The sequence below is a fragment of the Botryllus schlosseri genome, chromosome 10 (assembly GCF_051294905.1).
Source record: "Botryllus schlosseri isolate E-star chromosome 10, Bs_hap1, whole genome shotgun sequence".
Lineage (NCBI taxonomy): Eukaryota > Metazoa > Chordata > Ascidiacea > Stolidobranchia > Styelidae > Botryllus > Botryllus schlosseri.
In genome coordinates this window covers 17628229-17644165 of record NC_137245.1, presented here as the reverse complement: position 1 = coordinate 17644165, position 15937 = coordinate 17628229, and the positions used below count along the sequence as shown (strand labels likewise).

The 15937-nt window shown below is 43.0% G+C and overlaps 1 protein-coding gene across 1 annotated transcript in view; it reads left to right on the top strand.

Annotated features, from left to right (window-relative positions):
- Positions 1-15417, top strand: part of LOC145448523 (sorting nexin-2-like) — a 60453-nt gene extending 45036 nt beyond the window's left edge. Inside the window, exons 2-14 of the mRNA XM_080326929.1 lie at positions 1241-1371; positions 3746-3945; positions 6269-6416; positions 7211-7327; positions 8157-8298; positions 8827-8987; positions 9206-9343; positions 9726-9795; positions 10423-10628; positions 10688-10768; positions 11753-11815; positions 13232-13384; positions 14881-15417. Of these exons, the coding sequence (XP_080183055.1) occupies positions 1288-1371; positions 3746-3945; positions 6269-6416; positions 7211-7327; positions 8157-8298; positions 8827-8987; positions 9206-9343; positions 9726-9795; positions 10423-10628; positions 10688-10768; positions 11753-11815; positions 13232-13384; positions 14881-14931 (1614 nt within the window). The 5' untranslated portion in view covers positions 1241-1287 and the 3' untranslated portion in view covers positions 14932-15417. The remainder of the gene's footprint in view (positions 1-1240; positions 1372-3745; positions 3946-6268; positions 6417-7210; positions 7328-8156; positions 8299-8826; positions 8988-9205; positions 9344-9725; positions 9796-10422; positions 10629-10687; positions 10769-11752; positions 11816-13231; positions 13385-14880) is intronic.
- The last annotated feature ends 520 nt before the right edge of the window (positions 15418-15937 follow it).

Below are 15937 nucleotides of genomic sequence, written 5' to 3'. Positions count from 1 at the left end.
TATCTTTCGTATTGGAGGATTAAACTACTTCTACTTGACGAACTGAAAATAGCGAAAAGTAAGTAAGTAGATCACAAAATATTACGAAGTAGCAGTAGAAGTAGAGAAAATCAGATCTACTTTAGTAAGTACCAGAAGAAGAGGAAAACTACTCGAGTACTTCCAAAAAGTAGAAGTAGGCTACTTCGTTACTGACCACCTCTGATGCGCTTCCTTGTAGTCGTCCGTGACTCAGTATTTCTCTGAGCTTTTTTGTGAACTGCGATGCAAGGGGAATGATCCCAGATCAATCACCCGAACCTTAGAAACGCGCTACTGCCGTTCGATTCGCACTGTCGTCTCTCTTGCGTCTGGACGCGAGGCTCAACTTGAAAGGCGCGTTTGTACTCCATCGATGCAGCTGACTGGATGATCCGCTGGAGTCTCTAAGGATCGTATCGCTGCAGCCTGTATTCTATTGTTGAATGTAATTTTTAATAAATAAAAACTGTCTCTCTGTCCAGCGAGGAAGGCGGTGGATTTTTAACAACTGCGCCTTAGTGCGGAAAATATGACGTCACAACGTTCCGACAAAAATTTAGGAGGCTGCGGCACTGGTCGAGAGGGCCTTCGGCCGATAACCAAAATATGGTTAATTTACCCAACCTCCGTAGGTTAGTTATCCATAACCAAAAGTCGTCACGGATCTGCCGGGCGCCGTGCCGCGAGCCCGTGACCGAGGCTGTGCCTGGTAGTAATGTTCGCCAAATCACGTGATTCATGTGCAGAAGGCGTGACAGACCGTATGCAGGATTCGGATAAGCTAGCGCAGCAATAAAGCGATGGTGTTGGTGGGCTGGTCATTGATTTGTCCAACTTACCGTATTGCCCAGCCTGGAACGAATTTGTCTCTTTAAGACCAAAAGACTTGCCACGATTACATTATAGTATAATCCCTGAATTTACTGGAAGGGAGTATCGAACATTTCTGAATGATTTCTGAGTTGGAATTATGTGATTTGATAACATGATAAGCATATAATAGCCGAGTTCGGGATTTTCTGTGCGATATGTGAAGTGAGTTTGGTCGATTGGTTTTGTCTGGTACTGTCTACTGTGCAGAGTTCCGATACTGTGTGCTCGTTTTTGGAAGAGTAAGGTCTCTCATCTCTTCCTTGCACAACCGAAACGCCATGAATTGTAACCCAAGGTTTGAAGTTAATAATGAATACCGGTAATGATCAAAATCGTTTATTTAACAGTTGTGTTAATTACCGAGTTGATTCCTAGCATTTTGTCCAAGCGGTCATGTCTGATGCAAGGGAACCCCCTCCTGATGATAATTTCGAGGAAATAGAAGACAAGGACGATCTGTTCACATCAACGAAAGAGGTGGGAAATTTGAAATTAACCGTTTAAGTTCATTATAGGTTGAGCTTGTGCAAATTTTGCTAATAGGGCCTATATCTGTGTTCTGTGTCATACTCTTTTGTGGAATGATATAGGTATTAGGAAGCATGTGTACTGTAAAAGTGAAACATCAATCTCAGGAAACATTGGTCAAGCCAATCGTAACCCAGTATATATCATGTAAAATGATCTGAAAGTTAGCTGGCAGGATATCAAGACATTGTGTGGCGCATATTGCTACAGGGTTGGTGTGATTAGTATACGCACTGTTTGATTCGAAATGCAAGCAATAGAGCCAGTTCCTATAGTGTTAAATGATTAACAATAATGGGAGAGGCGATGTTGTTTTTTCTGTGTCTCAAGTAGCCACTAGCCATGGCCATTAGGCAATTATTGTGCTCTCTGCAATTATCGATTGAAGAAATATACTACTCAAGAGTTCAGAGAAGATTCCTTTCACTTTGCATAGCTCGTTTTTCACTGAACTTGGCCGGATTAACATGCACGAAAGTAAAGTGGGTCCTATTAAGTTAGCTATTGATCCTTTCACAGTTTGCATGTAATGAATTTAGAATTACAAATATACAGTTTATTAGGAATGAGGTGAAGTCTTTGATCGGGACTGGGCATGGGCAGGGCGAGTGCCAGACTGATTCGATGCCATCTTGCAGGGTTGTAATCAAGTCACAAGGCTGCAAGTCACAAGGCAATCTCATTTTCATAGTTTTGACTCGAGTCATGTCGAGTCATTTTCAATTACCCACCGAGTCAAGTCCAAGTCAGCGAGAAGAGGGTCGAGTCGGATTCATGGTATTTGACTGGAGTTCGAGTCCAAGTCATTGTGTTGACTGCTCAGTTTTCAGCTAAAGTTTTTTGAATCCATTTTTCATGACTCTGTTTAGTGATATCGAATGGTTCGCATTTATAATATAGCCTATACTAATTTTCCTCACTTTTAGCAGTTTCTGGTCGCATTTTCAAGTACCAGTACCAATAGACGTAATCCCAATAGTGTGGTTACTTTACTATTCTTTTAGGGGCACTGCGCTCTAAAAATGATGTGGTCTCAAATTGAAGGTAAAAACAAACAAAAATTTTTGGCCGCGGCCATTTTCTTCAGAACGCCACCGTAGCCTAATGGAGCTGCAATTTATTGATATTTCTACAAGACTAGCTGCCGCGGCTGCTTAACCCGTTACATGGCACGATATCTTCACCGTCGCACTTGCTCGACGCGATTAGGCAGTCACGCAGAGAACGAATTTTAGGTAGTTGTCAGCCGATGTTATGAAGGAAATGTGTCTGAGTTTTGTTCTCTGCGTGACTGCCTTATCGCGTCGAGCAAGTGCAACGATGAAGACATCGTGCAATGTAACGGGATAAGCAGCCGCGGCAGCTGGTCATGTAGAAATTTCAATAACTTGCAGCTCCATTACGGTGGCGTTCTGAAGGAAATGGCTGCGGCCAAAAATTTTTGTTCGTTTTTACCTTCAATTTGAGACCACGTCATTTTTAGAGCGCAGTGCCCCTTTAAATTCCAATAAAATGTTGGGCTTGGCCGTCTGAATCTCGAGTCATATGACTTGGTTCGGGTCGTGCGCAATGAGCACAGAAATATTTTCCAGACATATTGACAGTATATTTTGACACTAACAAATTCGAAGTCTCACCACTGTTTTAAGAAAAATAGTCTGGATCTGTTGTCATGTAAGGACGTTTAACATAGGATAGTGAGCTTGGTCGGGTGTCTGACGACTTCCGTCAACTTGCAAAGCTGGTAGCCTACTTGTGGTGATATTTAATGATTTGCCTTTTTTCAACTCTGCTCGAGTGATATAAAATGGCTCGCAGTCGTAATATAGTAATTTTCCTCAGTTTCAACAGTTTCTGGCCCTACTTTCCGTATCAGGACTGATAGACGGAATACCGGTACCAATGATGTGGTAACTTTACTATTCTTCAAAGTTACAATGAAATGTCTTTCATGGTCGTCCTAGTCTCGAGTGATATGACTTTGTTCGAGTCATGCACAATGCCTTGAGTACAAGTCGAGTCAATACAAAAATTCTCTCGGGTCGAGTCATTTTACGTATTTGGAAAAATGACTCGAGTTTAGTCGAATCATGACTTGAGTCATTACAGCCCTGCCTCAGATTACTTGCTAGAGGTATATGTGACCCCTCGACCAAATCTACTTCTTGAAACAACTTACATGTCCTGGAAATTACTACTTCTGCATCTACATCTACGTGAGTAGCAATGCTGGCTACTTTGTCCGCCTCTGGGTAAAACTTTTAATGAACATGTGCTCAATAAGGCGTCCCATCAATTGCAACGCACGGTTTCTTTCGTGCAGACTTTCCACGATGAAGTGTTGGAGCAAACGGAAGAACCAGTCGTAGAGGGCGAGCCCTTGAAATCAGAGGAGAACAACACTATGACCGCAGTCCCGGTGGAGGTGAAAGATGACCCGCCGCCTCAACAAAAGGTAGAGGATGATGAGGATGAAGATCTCTTCAAAGATGATGATGACGAGGAGGACCCTGTCACCGAAGAGTAATTATATTGTTTTTGTAACTGAATTCATCTATGGTCATTGTTGGGGATGGTGTGAACGTGAGGATCACGTTCGCGTTCTGTGTGTGAACCTCGAAAATTTAGAGGTTCACGTTCACAAACAAACCTTGGTAGGTTCTGCACTGTGAACCTTTTTCATATATTACAATTCACGTCATTATAACATCTTTGCTTGAAATTTATTGCATTTCAAGTGCGGGCCACTCTATGCATGGCGATGGCAGCATAAAAAATCAACACTAAACGAGCATGCACGTTGACAATCTCAAAAATTTTACCTGCTTTGTTAAAAAAGTTTGCTCAAAATAGCTAGCTTTCCGTTTGTGAATATTTAGTGACTCTCTGCTGTGAGCTTGACCCGCAACATCAAGAGCGAAATAAGCTACACGTAGGTAGTCCGCGAATGATGCTGATTCAACCAATCAATGAAATTGAAATCGTTGTCTGATGTAAAAGATCTAGCAAGCGTACGGGGTCAATCTCGATTTCATATGTTTATTGTATCATAAAAACAAATTCTGTCTGATTGGGGTGTTGGCTACTGCTGTGTAACTTAATGTGGAACGTATAGAAACCCGTTTTACACTCTGTTCAATATCAACGTAGAAACACGCAGACGCCGAATACATTGTCCGGTCTGACCTAGACTGTTAAGGAGTAAGCTTGTATTCCCTTGCAAGTCCTCGTCGAAATTGTTGACAAAGCGACAGATGTTATTGATTTTATGGGATTATTATATTATTTGATTGCTCCAGTTGATACATTTAGCGACGGTTTAAAAGTCAGTAGGCCTATGTACTTCAGCATTCTGGCCTGAGTCGTCGCTAGGTATCGTGTACTTGAATAGATCACTTCACTGAAATGTAGGGTTGGAATTAGCAATACGACGTCACGAGGTTCACGTTCGCGTTCACACGAACCTGAACCTTTCAGAGGTTCACACCATCCCTAGTCTTTGTGTTGCGTGTTTACTTGTTGGGACTGCTCAAAATAGCGCGGAAATCACATAGTGACAGGCAATGGCGTAGACGAGGGGGGGGGGGGTAGAATCGGAGAACCCTGTTCCTACTTTCTAAGGTCGACTCTACCCCTTTTTAAAACTCAAGAGCATTTGAACATGGTTGATTTTCGAAATATCCCTTTTCTGCTTCATGTCTTGACTGGCTACGTGCCTGCCTTGCGATAGTGATGGTGATCTGGTTGATAATTCACTGAACATGCCTTCAAAATTAATTATTCGAGACATCCCGCTTACTCGACTGCATGTAGGGTAATTCCATGTCAAACACCACATAGTGACCCCCTGGCTCTCAGATTTCCATGAAAACTGAGGGGGTAAGTCTGATATCTAGCACTGGTGTAGCAAAACTAAGTTGTCAAAATTGAGCTATCGCATTTTGAAAAATGGTCATTTTGTGCTCGTCCCACCATCAAGATCAATTTTCAAAATCAGTGATACATGGCATCAACTCCAAATCTTTGTAGCGCAATTCTACTCCCACCAAAATTAGGATGGGAGCATATTACGTGAAAGCTGGATGAAAGAGGAGCTCACAGCTCAGCTGACGTGTTTTCTCAATTGATATTTGATTAGTAGTTGGTCGGAATTAGCTTTATGTAAATACTTTTGAAACCAGGTATTTTTGATTACACGCAGTAATGGGCAACATTCTCAATCACTTGTGGTTCTTAACCTTCACTAAGCCACAAGCCTTCGCGGAACCTCAATATTTAGAGTATGTAGAGCAGTGGTTCCCAACCTTTTTCCACCCACGTACCATTTCGAGGTTTTAGGCAGTGCTCGCGTACCACCTACATGAGTTACCACCGTGTTGAGCATCGGAACAGAAAGTAAACTGCCCATTTTAAGGCTCAGTAAACGATTTCTGCAGTGGATCCATTTGGAATTCTTGTGGTCAAACATACTAAATCGGAATTTGGTTAGGTAAGAATCCCAATGCTTTACTAGATGTCTTCCCGTAGGCCGTCATTGGTGGGATTGCCCCTACCCGCGACGACGACTTACCACTACGACGACGGCTTGAAAAACTCAAAATCGACCCCACCTGAACTAATAACTCAGACTTTCAGTCGAAAAAAAAAACAGAATCTACTCGCGTACCACCTGGAAGACCTTCCCGTACCACTAGCGGTACGCGTACCACAGGTTGGGAATCACTGATGTAGAGTAATAATTTTGTAATCGCCCTTGCCCTTGCTTGCTCATTGGTGAACTCTATTCGGGGATTAAGAAGATGTAGAAGGGATGGTCTTGGATTTGCAGCTGCTTGTCATATTTCAGTTTGTCCGAAATCAGCCTTTCGAAAAGCTCCGACAAATCGGAAGAGAAACTGGTCGAGGAGGAACAGAAACCGGTAGAGGAGGTAAAGAAGACAGTAAATGAGGAAAAGAAGGACGAGCAAAAACTCGAGTCCCTTCCAAAGAACGACGTAAGTAGTTTTCAAATTGCTGCAAGATATGCATGAAATCGTTGGCCGTTGCTAGACTAGTACATCACTCAGGCGCTCGGCACACTTCAGTGTGTTTTTTTGAGCAAATTCACCCTACCATGCTGTGCAGGAAATACTTTGATTTGTGGTGCTTCATATGATGGCCCCATTGCTTCCCATTACGATCGCAACAGTATAGCTTGGCACTTGGCAGGGCTGTAACCAAGTCACAGTTCCGAGTAGGCAGTCAATCTCACTTTTATAGTTTTGACTCGAGTCAAGTCGAGTCTTTTTCAATTCACCACCGATTCAAATCCAAGTCAGCAAGTAGAGGGTTGAGTCCTAGTCGTGGTGTTTTGACTCTAGTCCAAGTCATTATGTTCAATCGAGTTCAACCTTTTTTTTCACTCTGCTCGAGGGATGTAGAATGGCTCGCATTCATAATATAGTCATTTTCCTCAGTCCTAACAGTTTCTGGCCCTATCTTCCAAGTATCAGGACTGATAGACAAAATACCAATAATATGGCACCGGTACTGTAAATTTACTATTCTTTGAAATTACAATGAAATGTCTCCCTTGGCCGTCCTAGTCTCGAGTCACATGACTTGGTCGTATGACTCGGAGTGCAAGTCCAGTCAATACAATAATTGACTCGAGTCGAGTCGAGACACCAAAAATCGTGACTCGAGTCATTACAACCCTGGTGCTTGATGATTTACAGTTGAATAATTTATTTATATTGAAATATACACAAATACTTTCGGCTGACACTGATACTTTCTTTTCGAGAAGATGTTTGAGGAGGAAGAGGAAAAAGACAAGGTTCACGACCTCGCCATCACGGTGTCCGAGCCGCACAAGAAGGGAGACGGAATGAATTCGTACATGACCTACCGCGTTCGAACGAAGGTGATTTTCTATTTCGTGTTACGAAGGCGTATTGCATCAGCCCAATATCTGGCATCCAAACCTCGCAGAGTCCGGCCTCCCCAAAAATATCTTGCAGGAATCCGACGTTCGAAGCGATATTATTGCTCCGTTATAGATCAAGGAATCACTTTTTCTAGGACTGAATGCGTGCCAGATTTGTTTTTTAAAATTTTTCCACTCCACCACACCAATTGAAACGTGACTTTGGCTATGTCGTGCATAGAAGAAAGTTATGTATGGACAGAGGAGCTGGTCAAAATAGTCATGGTTTGGCACTCAAGTAGAAGCATATATATGATACACTGCAAACGTGTACAAGTTGAAGTAGCGATTCTAGTTGCGTAAAAAGCAACTATTCTGGGCCTTGTCTTGCCCAAAAAACTGAAAAGCTTCCATAAGTAATGCAAGTATGCAGGACCTACTTAGTAGTTTGAAAAATGCAGTCGGGAAAATATCTGTGGCTTTATTTCAATATGGATATACTACTCAATTTTATATCAAAGTTCTCCACCTCCAAGAGAGTCTCTTCAAATACTTTGAAATACTAGAATCAGGCTACTCCGTCACTCACCAGGTTGTTTATATACTTTCCTTGTCGGTCGCAGACCTTTGCTCGGTGATTTGAAAGTAGCCTGTCAATTTTTGGATAGGAAAATCCACAGATACTCTCTGATATTTGCAATCTACTGATTATTAAAATCAATTGCCGGTAAAGCAGCTGTCGGGCTTGATAGGCTGTCTCAATCGAGGAACACTAACATTGTGTTGCCATGCGAATTTCGCGTCACAATCGCATTTCTCTCCGCAGACGACCATGTCGATTTTCAAAAGGCCGGAGCTGTCCGTCGATCGTCGGTTCAGCGATTTCCTCGGACTGCACGAGAAGCTGGTGGCAAAACACCGTCACGTGGGCAGAATCGTGCCTCCTGCGCCGGAGAAAAGCCTCGTCGGTACGTTTTGGCAGAGTTGTTTGCTTGGCCTTTTTGAATTTGAACATCCGTTAGCCTCTGTGATAGAACCTCTAAAAAGTGTGGGCTGCGGCAGTGAACGCTTGAGTTACAGTAATTTATAATGGTTGGTAATTTGCGCTTCTTCGAATGAAGGCCCGTCGACTACCGATGAACACGTCAACAGGGCTCCCCATGATTCTTCAAACACTCAACTTCGTCTGTATGATTCGGGTGTGTGTCTCGACCTTCAGCGAACCCCTGGGGCTTTTCTGAAACCCGGTTAGAACCACTGGTCTAAATCTAACCGGGGTCATGGGAAACGCTGCTGATTTGTTTCTTGCCGATCTGTGTTCACGGGGGAACGGTGCTGAATTTTGTTGACCTGTGCTCGAAATTACTCGTGTGCGTAATATTGCAGGATCTCTTGATCGTCTTGAGGTGTTCCTTGCACCGAAACAGTGCCCGTATATTTAAATTCTCTCTCTATCCCTCTTTCTCTCTCATTTATGGAGCATTTTCGTTTTGCAGGCATGACGAAAGTGAAGATGGCAAAAACGGACGAGGAGGCGCAACAAATTGATTTCATCGAGCGCAGGCGCGCGTCCTTGGAACGCTACCTCAACCGTCTCGGAAAGCACAAAGTCCTCGTGCAGGACCCGGACTTTCGCGACTTTTTGGAGCAAGAGGAGGTGAGAGTCCCAGTCATTTTCCGAGTTGGGGTTTTGTATTTTAAAAACGGCCGGATTTGGGTGGAATATGAATTCATGATTATTTCGAAGCTTGATTCGAACTTGGACATGAAGTTTCTAATCATTTTGTACAAATTTCGGCCGTTACCTGATTAGGACTTGGATTGAGACACAGTACCGAATTAGATGTAGATATCGATAAAATTTATCCTGTTCAGCTGCCCCAAGCCACCAGCACCCGGGCTTTGAGCGGGGCCGGCGTGATGAGGCTCATGCGCAACGTCGAAGGCGCAATCAGCAAGATCACCATCAAGATGACTGAGGAGGATGCATGGTTTGAGGAGAAAACACAGCAGGTGACGCTAAATTTTTCCGTGACATTGTGCGGAATCATCCTTTTTTCGGGGCTGCGGCTGTTTTTAATTCGTTGCACATGAAATTGACGAAAAGTCTTCTAGTTGCGTTGGTTTCTGTTCGATGTTGATAGAATGTTGCGGGCTCGCGATTATAATTTGGCTCTGTTGCAGTCTATATAATTGTTCTGGTAGGCCTTTAGATGCGCACCACGTCCTTATCTTTCTTTCTGACACTTGGTCGCTCTTTTCGTTTACTTCGTTATATTTGTCCTTCACCAGATCTTTCTCTGGGCTTTCTCTTATCAAGATATCAACAGTACCAACGTCACGTGTCAGGTTTTGATTGACTCTACATATTTCTTTATTTTGCTACCTTTCGCAGATCGAGGGCTTGGAGACGAAGCTTCGCGGACTCCATCAGGCTGTCGAGGACTTGGTGCGTCACAGAAAAGGTGAGCGTCTGGTATGCGGCGAGTCGGAAAACAAGAATTCGGTCTGACTTTGAAACTGTCAGAGTGTAGTAGCGAGAGTTGTTTCTTTCGATCCAACTTGAGTAGAAGTAGAAATACTTTGTTGGCAACCACGTCTGAAACCAAATAATGAATTTTCAGATGTGGATATCGAGGCCACTCTGTTCAACTTGCCGTTGATAATCTATTCTAGGGCAATATAGACTGTGGCGGCTAGCACTACTACTGGCCCCAGACTGCGCTCTGTAACGATATCACAATTGACCTCTGAAATGTATTTGAAGTTCCCTTCGGTGTTAGTGTTCGATGTCAGGTCGCTGAGAATTGGTGCGTGTCGTGTGTGATTTCATTTGCGAGAGTTCGCTACTGTCCCGGTTTCAGTTACTGAAAAAATTGCGAAAAAATGGGCCATTCGCTGTAGGCCTATTGTCGAAACGTTCGTTAGCAAAGTGCATATGCATATTTTAACCATTTTAGTGTTATTTTTAGCACTTCTTTTACTACTTCGTTCAAACTAACTGGACTGGACAAAATTCCATTTCACGGGTCGCGCGCCGTCAGAAATTGACCCTTGCATATCCCCCCGTTGTCAAAAAATACGTTTTTCAGAACTGGCCGGCAACACGGCTTCGTTTGCGAAAAGCGCCGCCACGCTGGGCAACGCCGAGGAGCACACGGCGCTGTCCCGCGCCCTGGCGCAGCTATCCGAGGCTTTCGAAAAGGTCGAAGGTCTCCATCAAGAAGTGGCCAACTCGGATTACTACAACGTTTCCGAAGTGATCGGCGACTACCTGAGAGTGATCGCGGAGATTAACGTCAGTGTTGTGGCTCGGTGCTGTTTTGAGCGTATCGTCGCAATTGCGTTTCCTTACAGGAAGTATTTCAAGTCAGAGTGAAGAGCTGGGCCAACTGGCAAACCGCTGAAGCGAATTTGACGAAGAAGAAGGAATTGGAGGTATGTTGTTGACGCTCCGTGAATGACAGTGCGGTTGTGACTAAAGATTTGGAATCGATTTCAATCGACTTTCTTTTAGCGATTAGCCGCCGTTTGTTAGCCTAAACCAGTTGCTCGCTAGCAAAATAAGCGGAAAATGTAATCGCGACAAGTCTATGCAACTGGATGGAAAATATTAGTACCTTTAATGTAACGAGAAATTAGGTGCTGCCTTTTTGATGCTGCACGTCTTATGCATGGTTCTATTAAAGTTTGCGCAAGGCGGATTCCTGTTGAAACAGCCAACTTGATTTTGATTGTTCGGTTTTTATCGAACTAAATGCGACTTTACCGTTTGCTAACCTCTGTAATACTGCCAAATGTCGCTAAATTGTACTGTCGGGATGTAACAATTTTGTGAATTAAGTCTCAGATTTTACATACAACTCGCAATGAACAAGTTGTAGGCTACTTTTAAGCAGTTTACAACACTTTCCAGCATTGTGACGCACCCTTATGTCCAAAGTATAACATCAACTGATATTACGACACGAACGACGCTGAAAAATTTGCTCCAAATTTCCGAGTCAAGAAGTACATTAGACATGTCTCTGAACTCGCAAATTTTTACGTGTGTTCGGGTGGTGATTTATCTGTTTCAAAAAACATGTTAGCGAGAAATGAGTACATTATGAATCCGAGGCCTTCGATTCCACCCGAGAGTTTTACGGGAATGACTTGAACCTGACTTGACTCCAAACTGAACAGTAAACTGTATGACTCGGACTCGAGTCTTGACACTATGACTCGGGCTCGGCCCGTTGCTCACTGACTTTGACTCGGTGGTGAATTGAAAATGAGTCAACTTGACTCGAGTCAAAACGATAAAAGCCAAATTGACTTGCGACTCGGAATATTGCGACTTGGTTAATGGTTACTACCCTGGTTTAAGGTTGGACGGCGTTATGTGAAATTGAAAATTGACCGTGTAATTCCTGTTCACAGACCAGACTGCAGCAACAGAATCGTACCGAGAAGCTGCCCAACGTACAAACGGAAATTAAAGAGGTGAGAGACCATGAGGGCTCTGTTTACAGTCGAATTACACGCTTGTTATTACTCATTATCGCTGCTTTATCCCACCAACAGTCTGGCCCTTTGCGAGGCCACCTGCGTCGGTATAATACTCATTTATTGCACGAGGTAGGTGCGGATACGTCTAGTGTGCTGTCCGATCCACGTTGGTATGTGAATGGTGGTGTGTTTATACCGAGTCTGGAATCTTGCGTGCAAGGGTGTACAGTACAGTGCAGTAGTGACGTGACGTCGATGATAGCTTTGACATTTTGAGCGGCTGAAGAAATTCGCGCCGTTTTTCCTCGTATTAATGAGAACGGTGATACATTTTGAAAGTGGCTTCGTCAAGCTCAATTTCTCTGCCTTCACGGATTTAGAGTAGGCACCAATACAGAACCCTCGGGTCCCGCTAGCAGGTCCGTACCTGGCCGAGAAAAAAGGAAGAGTATTTTTCCAAATTTATCAAGGCTGCGTCAAGTTATTTGTAGGGCAAGTTTTTGTCGCAGTTGAATCCGTCGAAAGTTGTTTTTCACAAAAGTTGCAGTAAAAGACCACGTTTTGGTCGGTTGACCAAAAAAAAAAGGTCAACTTCTCAGTACCACTCCCGAAATACAGTTTTCCATCCACATCCTCCATTGGTTGACTAAAGAAAAAGGTCAACTTTCCGGCTCAGCTCCCGAAATACCCGTCAGTGCGTTACTTCAGTGCTGATTTACAGTATTTCAGTCGAATTTGGCCGTTTATTTCACCAAAATTTTGAAAAAAAACAGCAGCCGATCTATATGAATATCCTACCAAATATTTTCAGTAAGTTGTTTGCAAGAAAAATCGAATAAATTTTCATGAAAAATCGAAAAGGTTGCAAAAATTTGCATGAAAAAAAATGAACAAAAGGGGCCCTTCAAACAGCTTAAAACAGCATTCTACATAACTTTCGAGTATTAAGGAAACTGCCGGAAGCCGTAAAAAAAGTTGCAAAAACTTGCCCTAGTCATTAGGGTTAAGTACCTACGTGAATGCAGATAATAGGCTACAATGGTGAGATAAGCTTGCTCCCGCATGATGTATGTGAGCAGGTGTAAGATGCACTTTTGCAAGCCACGATACGGACCCGACGAGAAACAAAGATGGTAGTTACTGACGATTACCCCTGACGAGTGTCAGCCGAAAATATTCAGGTTTATGAAATAAGCTGTGCAGTCCATTAGCGAATGCTGGATCTCCCGATGAGGTCGCTTGATCAACAGTATGCCGCGCACGCATCCCGCTACAACGCAGCAGGCGAATACGCAACATGACAAACCATTTTCAGTAATCAAAATGTCCAGCGTTTACGTTTACTGCTCTTGGCTTGTCACTGTCTTCTCTAAATCCCTGGCGATCTGACGTTTTTCTATTCTTCTCTAGTTGGAGAGCAGGGTGAAGACGTGCAAGCGCGAGTTTGACGATTTGTCCGCCACCATCAAGAAGGAGATCACAAAGTTCGAGCAGAACAGGGTGCTGGACTTCAAGCAGATCCTGCTGACGTTTCTGAAGACGCTGATGAAAAGTCAGGAGCAGGTACTGCGGCTTGTTTGTGTCGCACGTTTGCTTGAATGCCGTGACTACCAAGTTTTAAAGCGGTAACCGCTTAATTTTGCGCGGAACCCCTTTGTGATCTAGTCCGAGAAAAGTTTGCGTTTGATTGGACACACCGCGATAAAATGGATTAGAATTGGTGGCATCCGAAGCCTTCCGTATTGATGTCCAGATGCCTAAATTGCTGGCGCCGAATTGATATTCCCTTGCGATCTGACCCTCACAATAAAATGTGACTCTCGCAGGAAAATATTGCCCCCCCCCCCCACCCCGTTGAAAAGTGAGAATTTGAAATATCACGAATCTGACAAAAGGAGTTTTCCTGGCATTTGTGAGCGATTCCAAGAACATGCTTCAATGATGTGATTAATAACATTGGACTGAAGCTAACCTGCGAGAACCTCATGAATAGTCCTCTAACTCGTGTGGTATACAAACGTCTATCTCAAGTTTTATAATTACTTGCCCTAAATATACGAAGACACCACATGATCATGTATATGCAGTATGTAAATACCAATATTATTGATGAAATTCTTGGGAATATTATTTACGTTGTCTATTCATATAACAATAATATCAGCGATTCAGGCTCGTTCGCCTAATGCCGGAATTAGTGCGCTACGGAAAGGATGCATTGATGCGTCTGAATTATGTAGGCTCTATAAAGGGTAGTGATGAAATTGCCCATTGAAGCATTGGTGTATATTGGGGATTTCCTTGGAGGGGGGAGTAGCCTTGAACTCGTAAAAAATTTGACCCCCTGAATTTTTTTTAGCTTGATTAGAAGTGTGTATGTCTGCAGCAACCCGATGCTACGCACCAACAGGCACATTTTCTGTGTTTGGCCTGGAACTAATACTAAGATTTTCTTCGGCCTTCCATTTGGTGCGTACTTACCTCGACGTTGAAAACAAAGTGCTTGTTGGACTGACTGGCGGCAACACTGACTAAGAACCATATTTATTTATCAGTCTGTCATTTTGAAAAAAAAGTCGAAAATATTTCCCTCGAAATAAAACTTGCAGTTACACTTTTCTAATCACGCATCACATCCAGCCGTCGTATCCGCACTTGGGTGGAAATCTGATTAACGCACCTATTCCCCCCCCCCCCCTAGTAGAATATTCAGCTTGTATCCACCCATTGAGAGGGTGTGAAAATATCGCTTGCCCGGTTTGTACCCCATGCTCTGTGGTGGAAATCTAGTTAATACACCTTTCTTCTCTGCTGCTTCAAACACGCTCCATACAAACACAATGCTCTCGTATCAGAGGCTAGTTCGATCATCTGCTCTTATAGGGGGTGCGCATTATACATGGTTACAGGCTTTTTCCCAGTTTTGACATGCCATTTTAAGGGCGGTATTATATATGGGTGCGTACTATACATGGAAAATTATGGTAACCTTTTATTACTGATTTAGCCCTCGCTGATTCCCGGCTGTTTAATTTACATATTCCGCATATCTCTTTCAGAACATCAAATTCTGGGAAGCTTTCCTTCCAGAGGCAAAGGCCATCGCTTGAAAAAAGAAACGGCATCCATCATATATAATATCATCAATATAGAGGTTGAATATTGTATACAATTTGTACTAGAATCTGTCTTGTTCACAATTCAATTGTTTAATATCCCACCTTGCTTAATCGAGTGTTCCTTTATCGCCTGATTTCAGAAAGATCCGTTACACGTACCGCGACTTTATAACGTTTGGTGGTTATGCATTTATATTTTGTGATTTGGTGAATCTCTGAGATACCGGTGCGCTGCGTCGATGATTTCTTTATTGACATATCCCGTTAGATTTATATCGATATTCTCCATTTGTGTATTACGTTCTCGATAATTCGATCATAGATAAATCGACCGGTAGAATGACCTACTACTCCTACGTGCAATGTTGTTTATGATTGCGTTCAATCATTTTGACTGGTCTGTCGGCAAAGATATTGTTATTGCTATTGACCGATTTGTTTTGTTGACATGGCCAAGAATATAGAGTTTCGAGATTATATGAATGTCTGTGTGATATTAAAGGGGGCTAGCATGGTAGTGTGCGATCTACATATTCCTGGATCTGCCCTAGATCATTTTGGCGAGAAACCGAACAAATGGGCGAGATACTTGAAGACAACCGGGAATATTGTGAAGCACTTATGCGAATCATGATATCCTACAAAAAAGTCGCGTCGCGACAATGTAGAAGTGTAAATTTCGATCGAGAACAAAAGGGGATTTCCCCGTATTCACCCGGAAACTGGAAAACAGAGAAGAGCGGATTTGTAATTTCTATGTCCAATTCCGAATCCAGAAATTTTGTATTATTCCAATCCTAACACCATACAAACCTATAATTCTGTAAAAAGAAGAAAGGCTAAATGAATGCCAAGGTACATGAAATAATGTTGATCTGACGTAAAACGTTGTCGCCGTTCTCCACAGGACATCAATCTCCTCGAAAATCGGTAAATCCAACCCCAATCCATCGAAAAAATGTCTTAAATCCTAATCCATCAAAATTTCACAAATCCA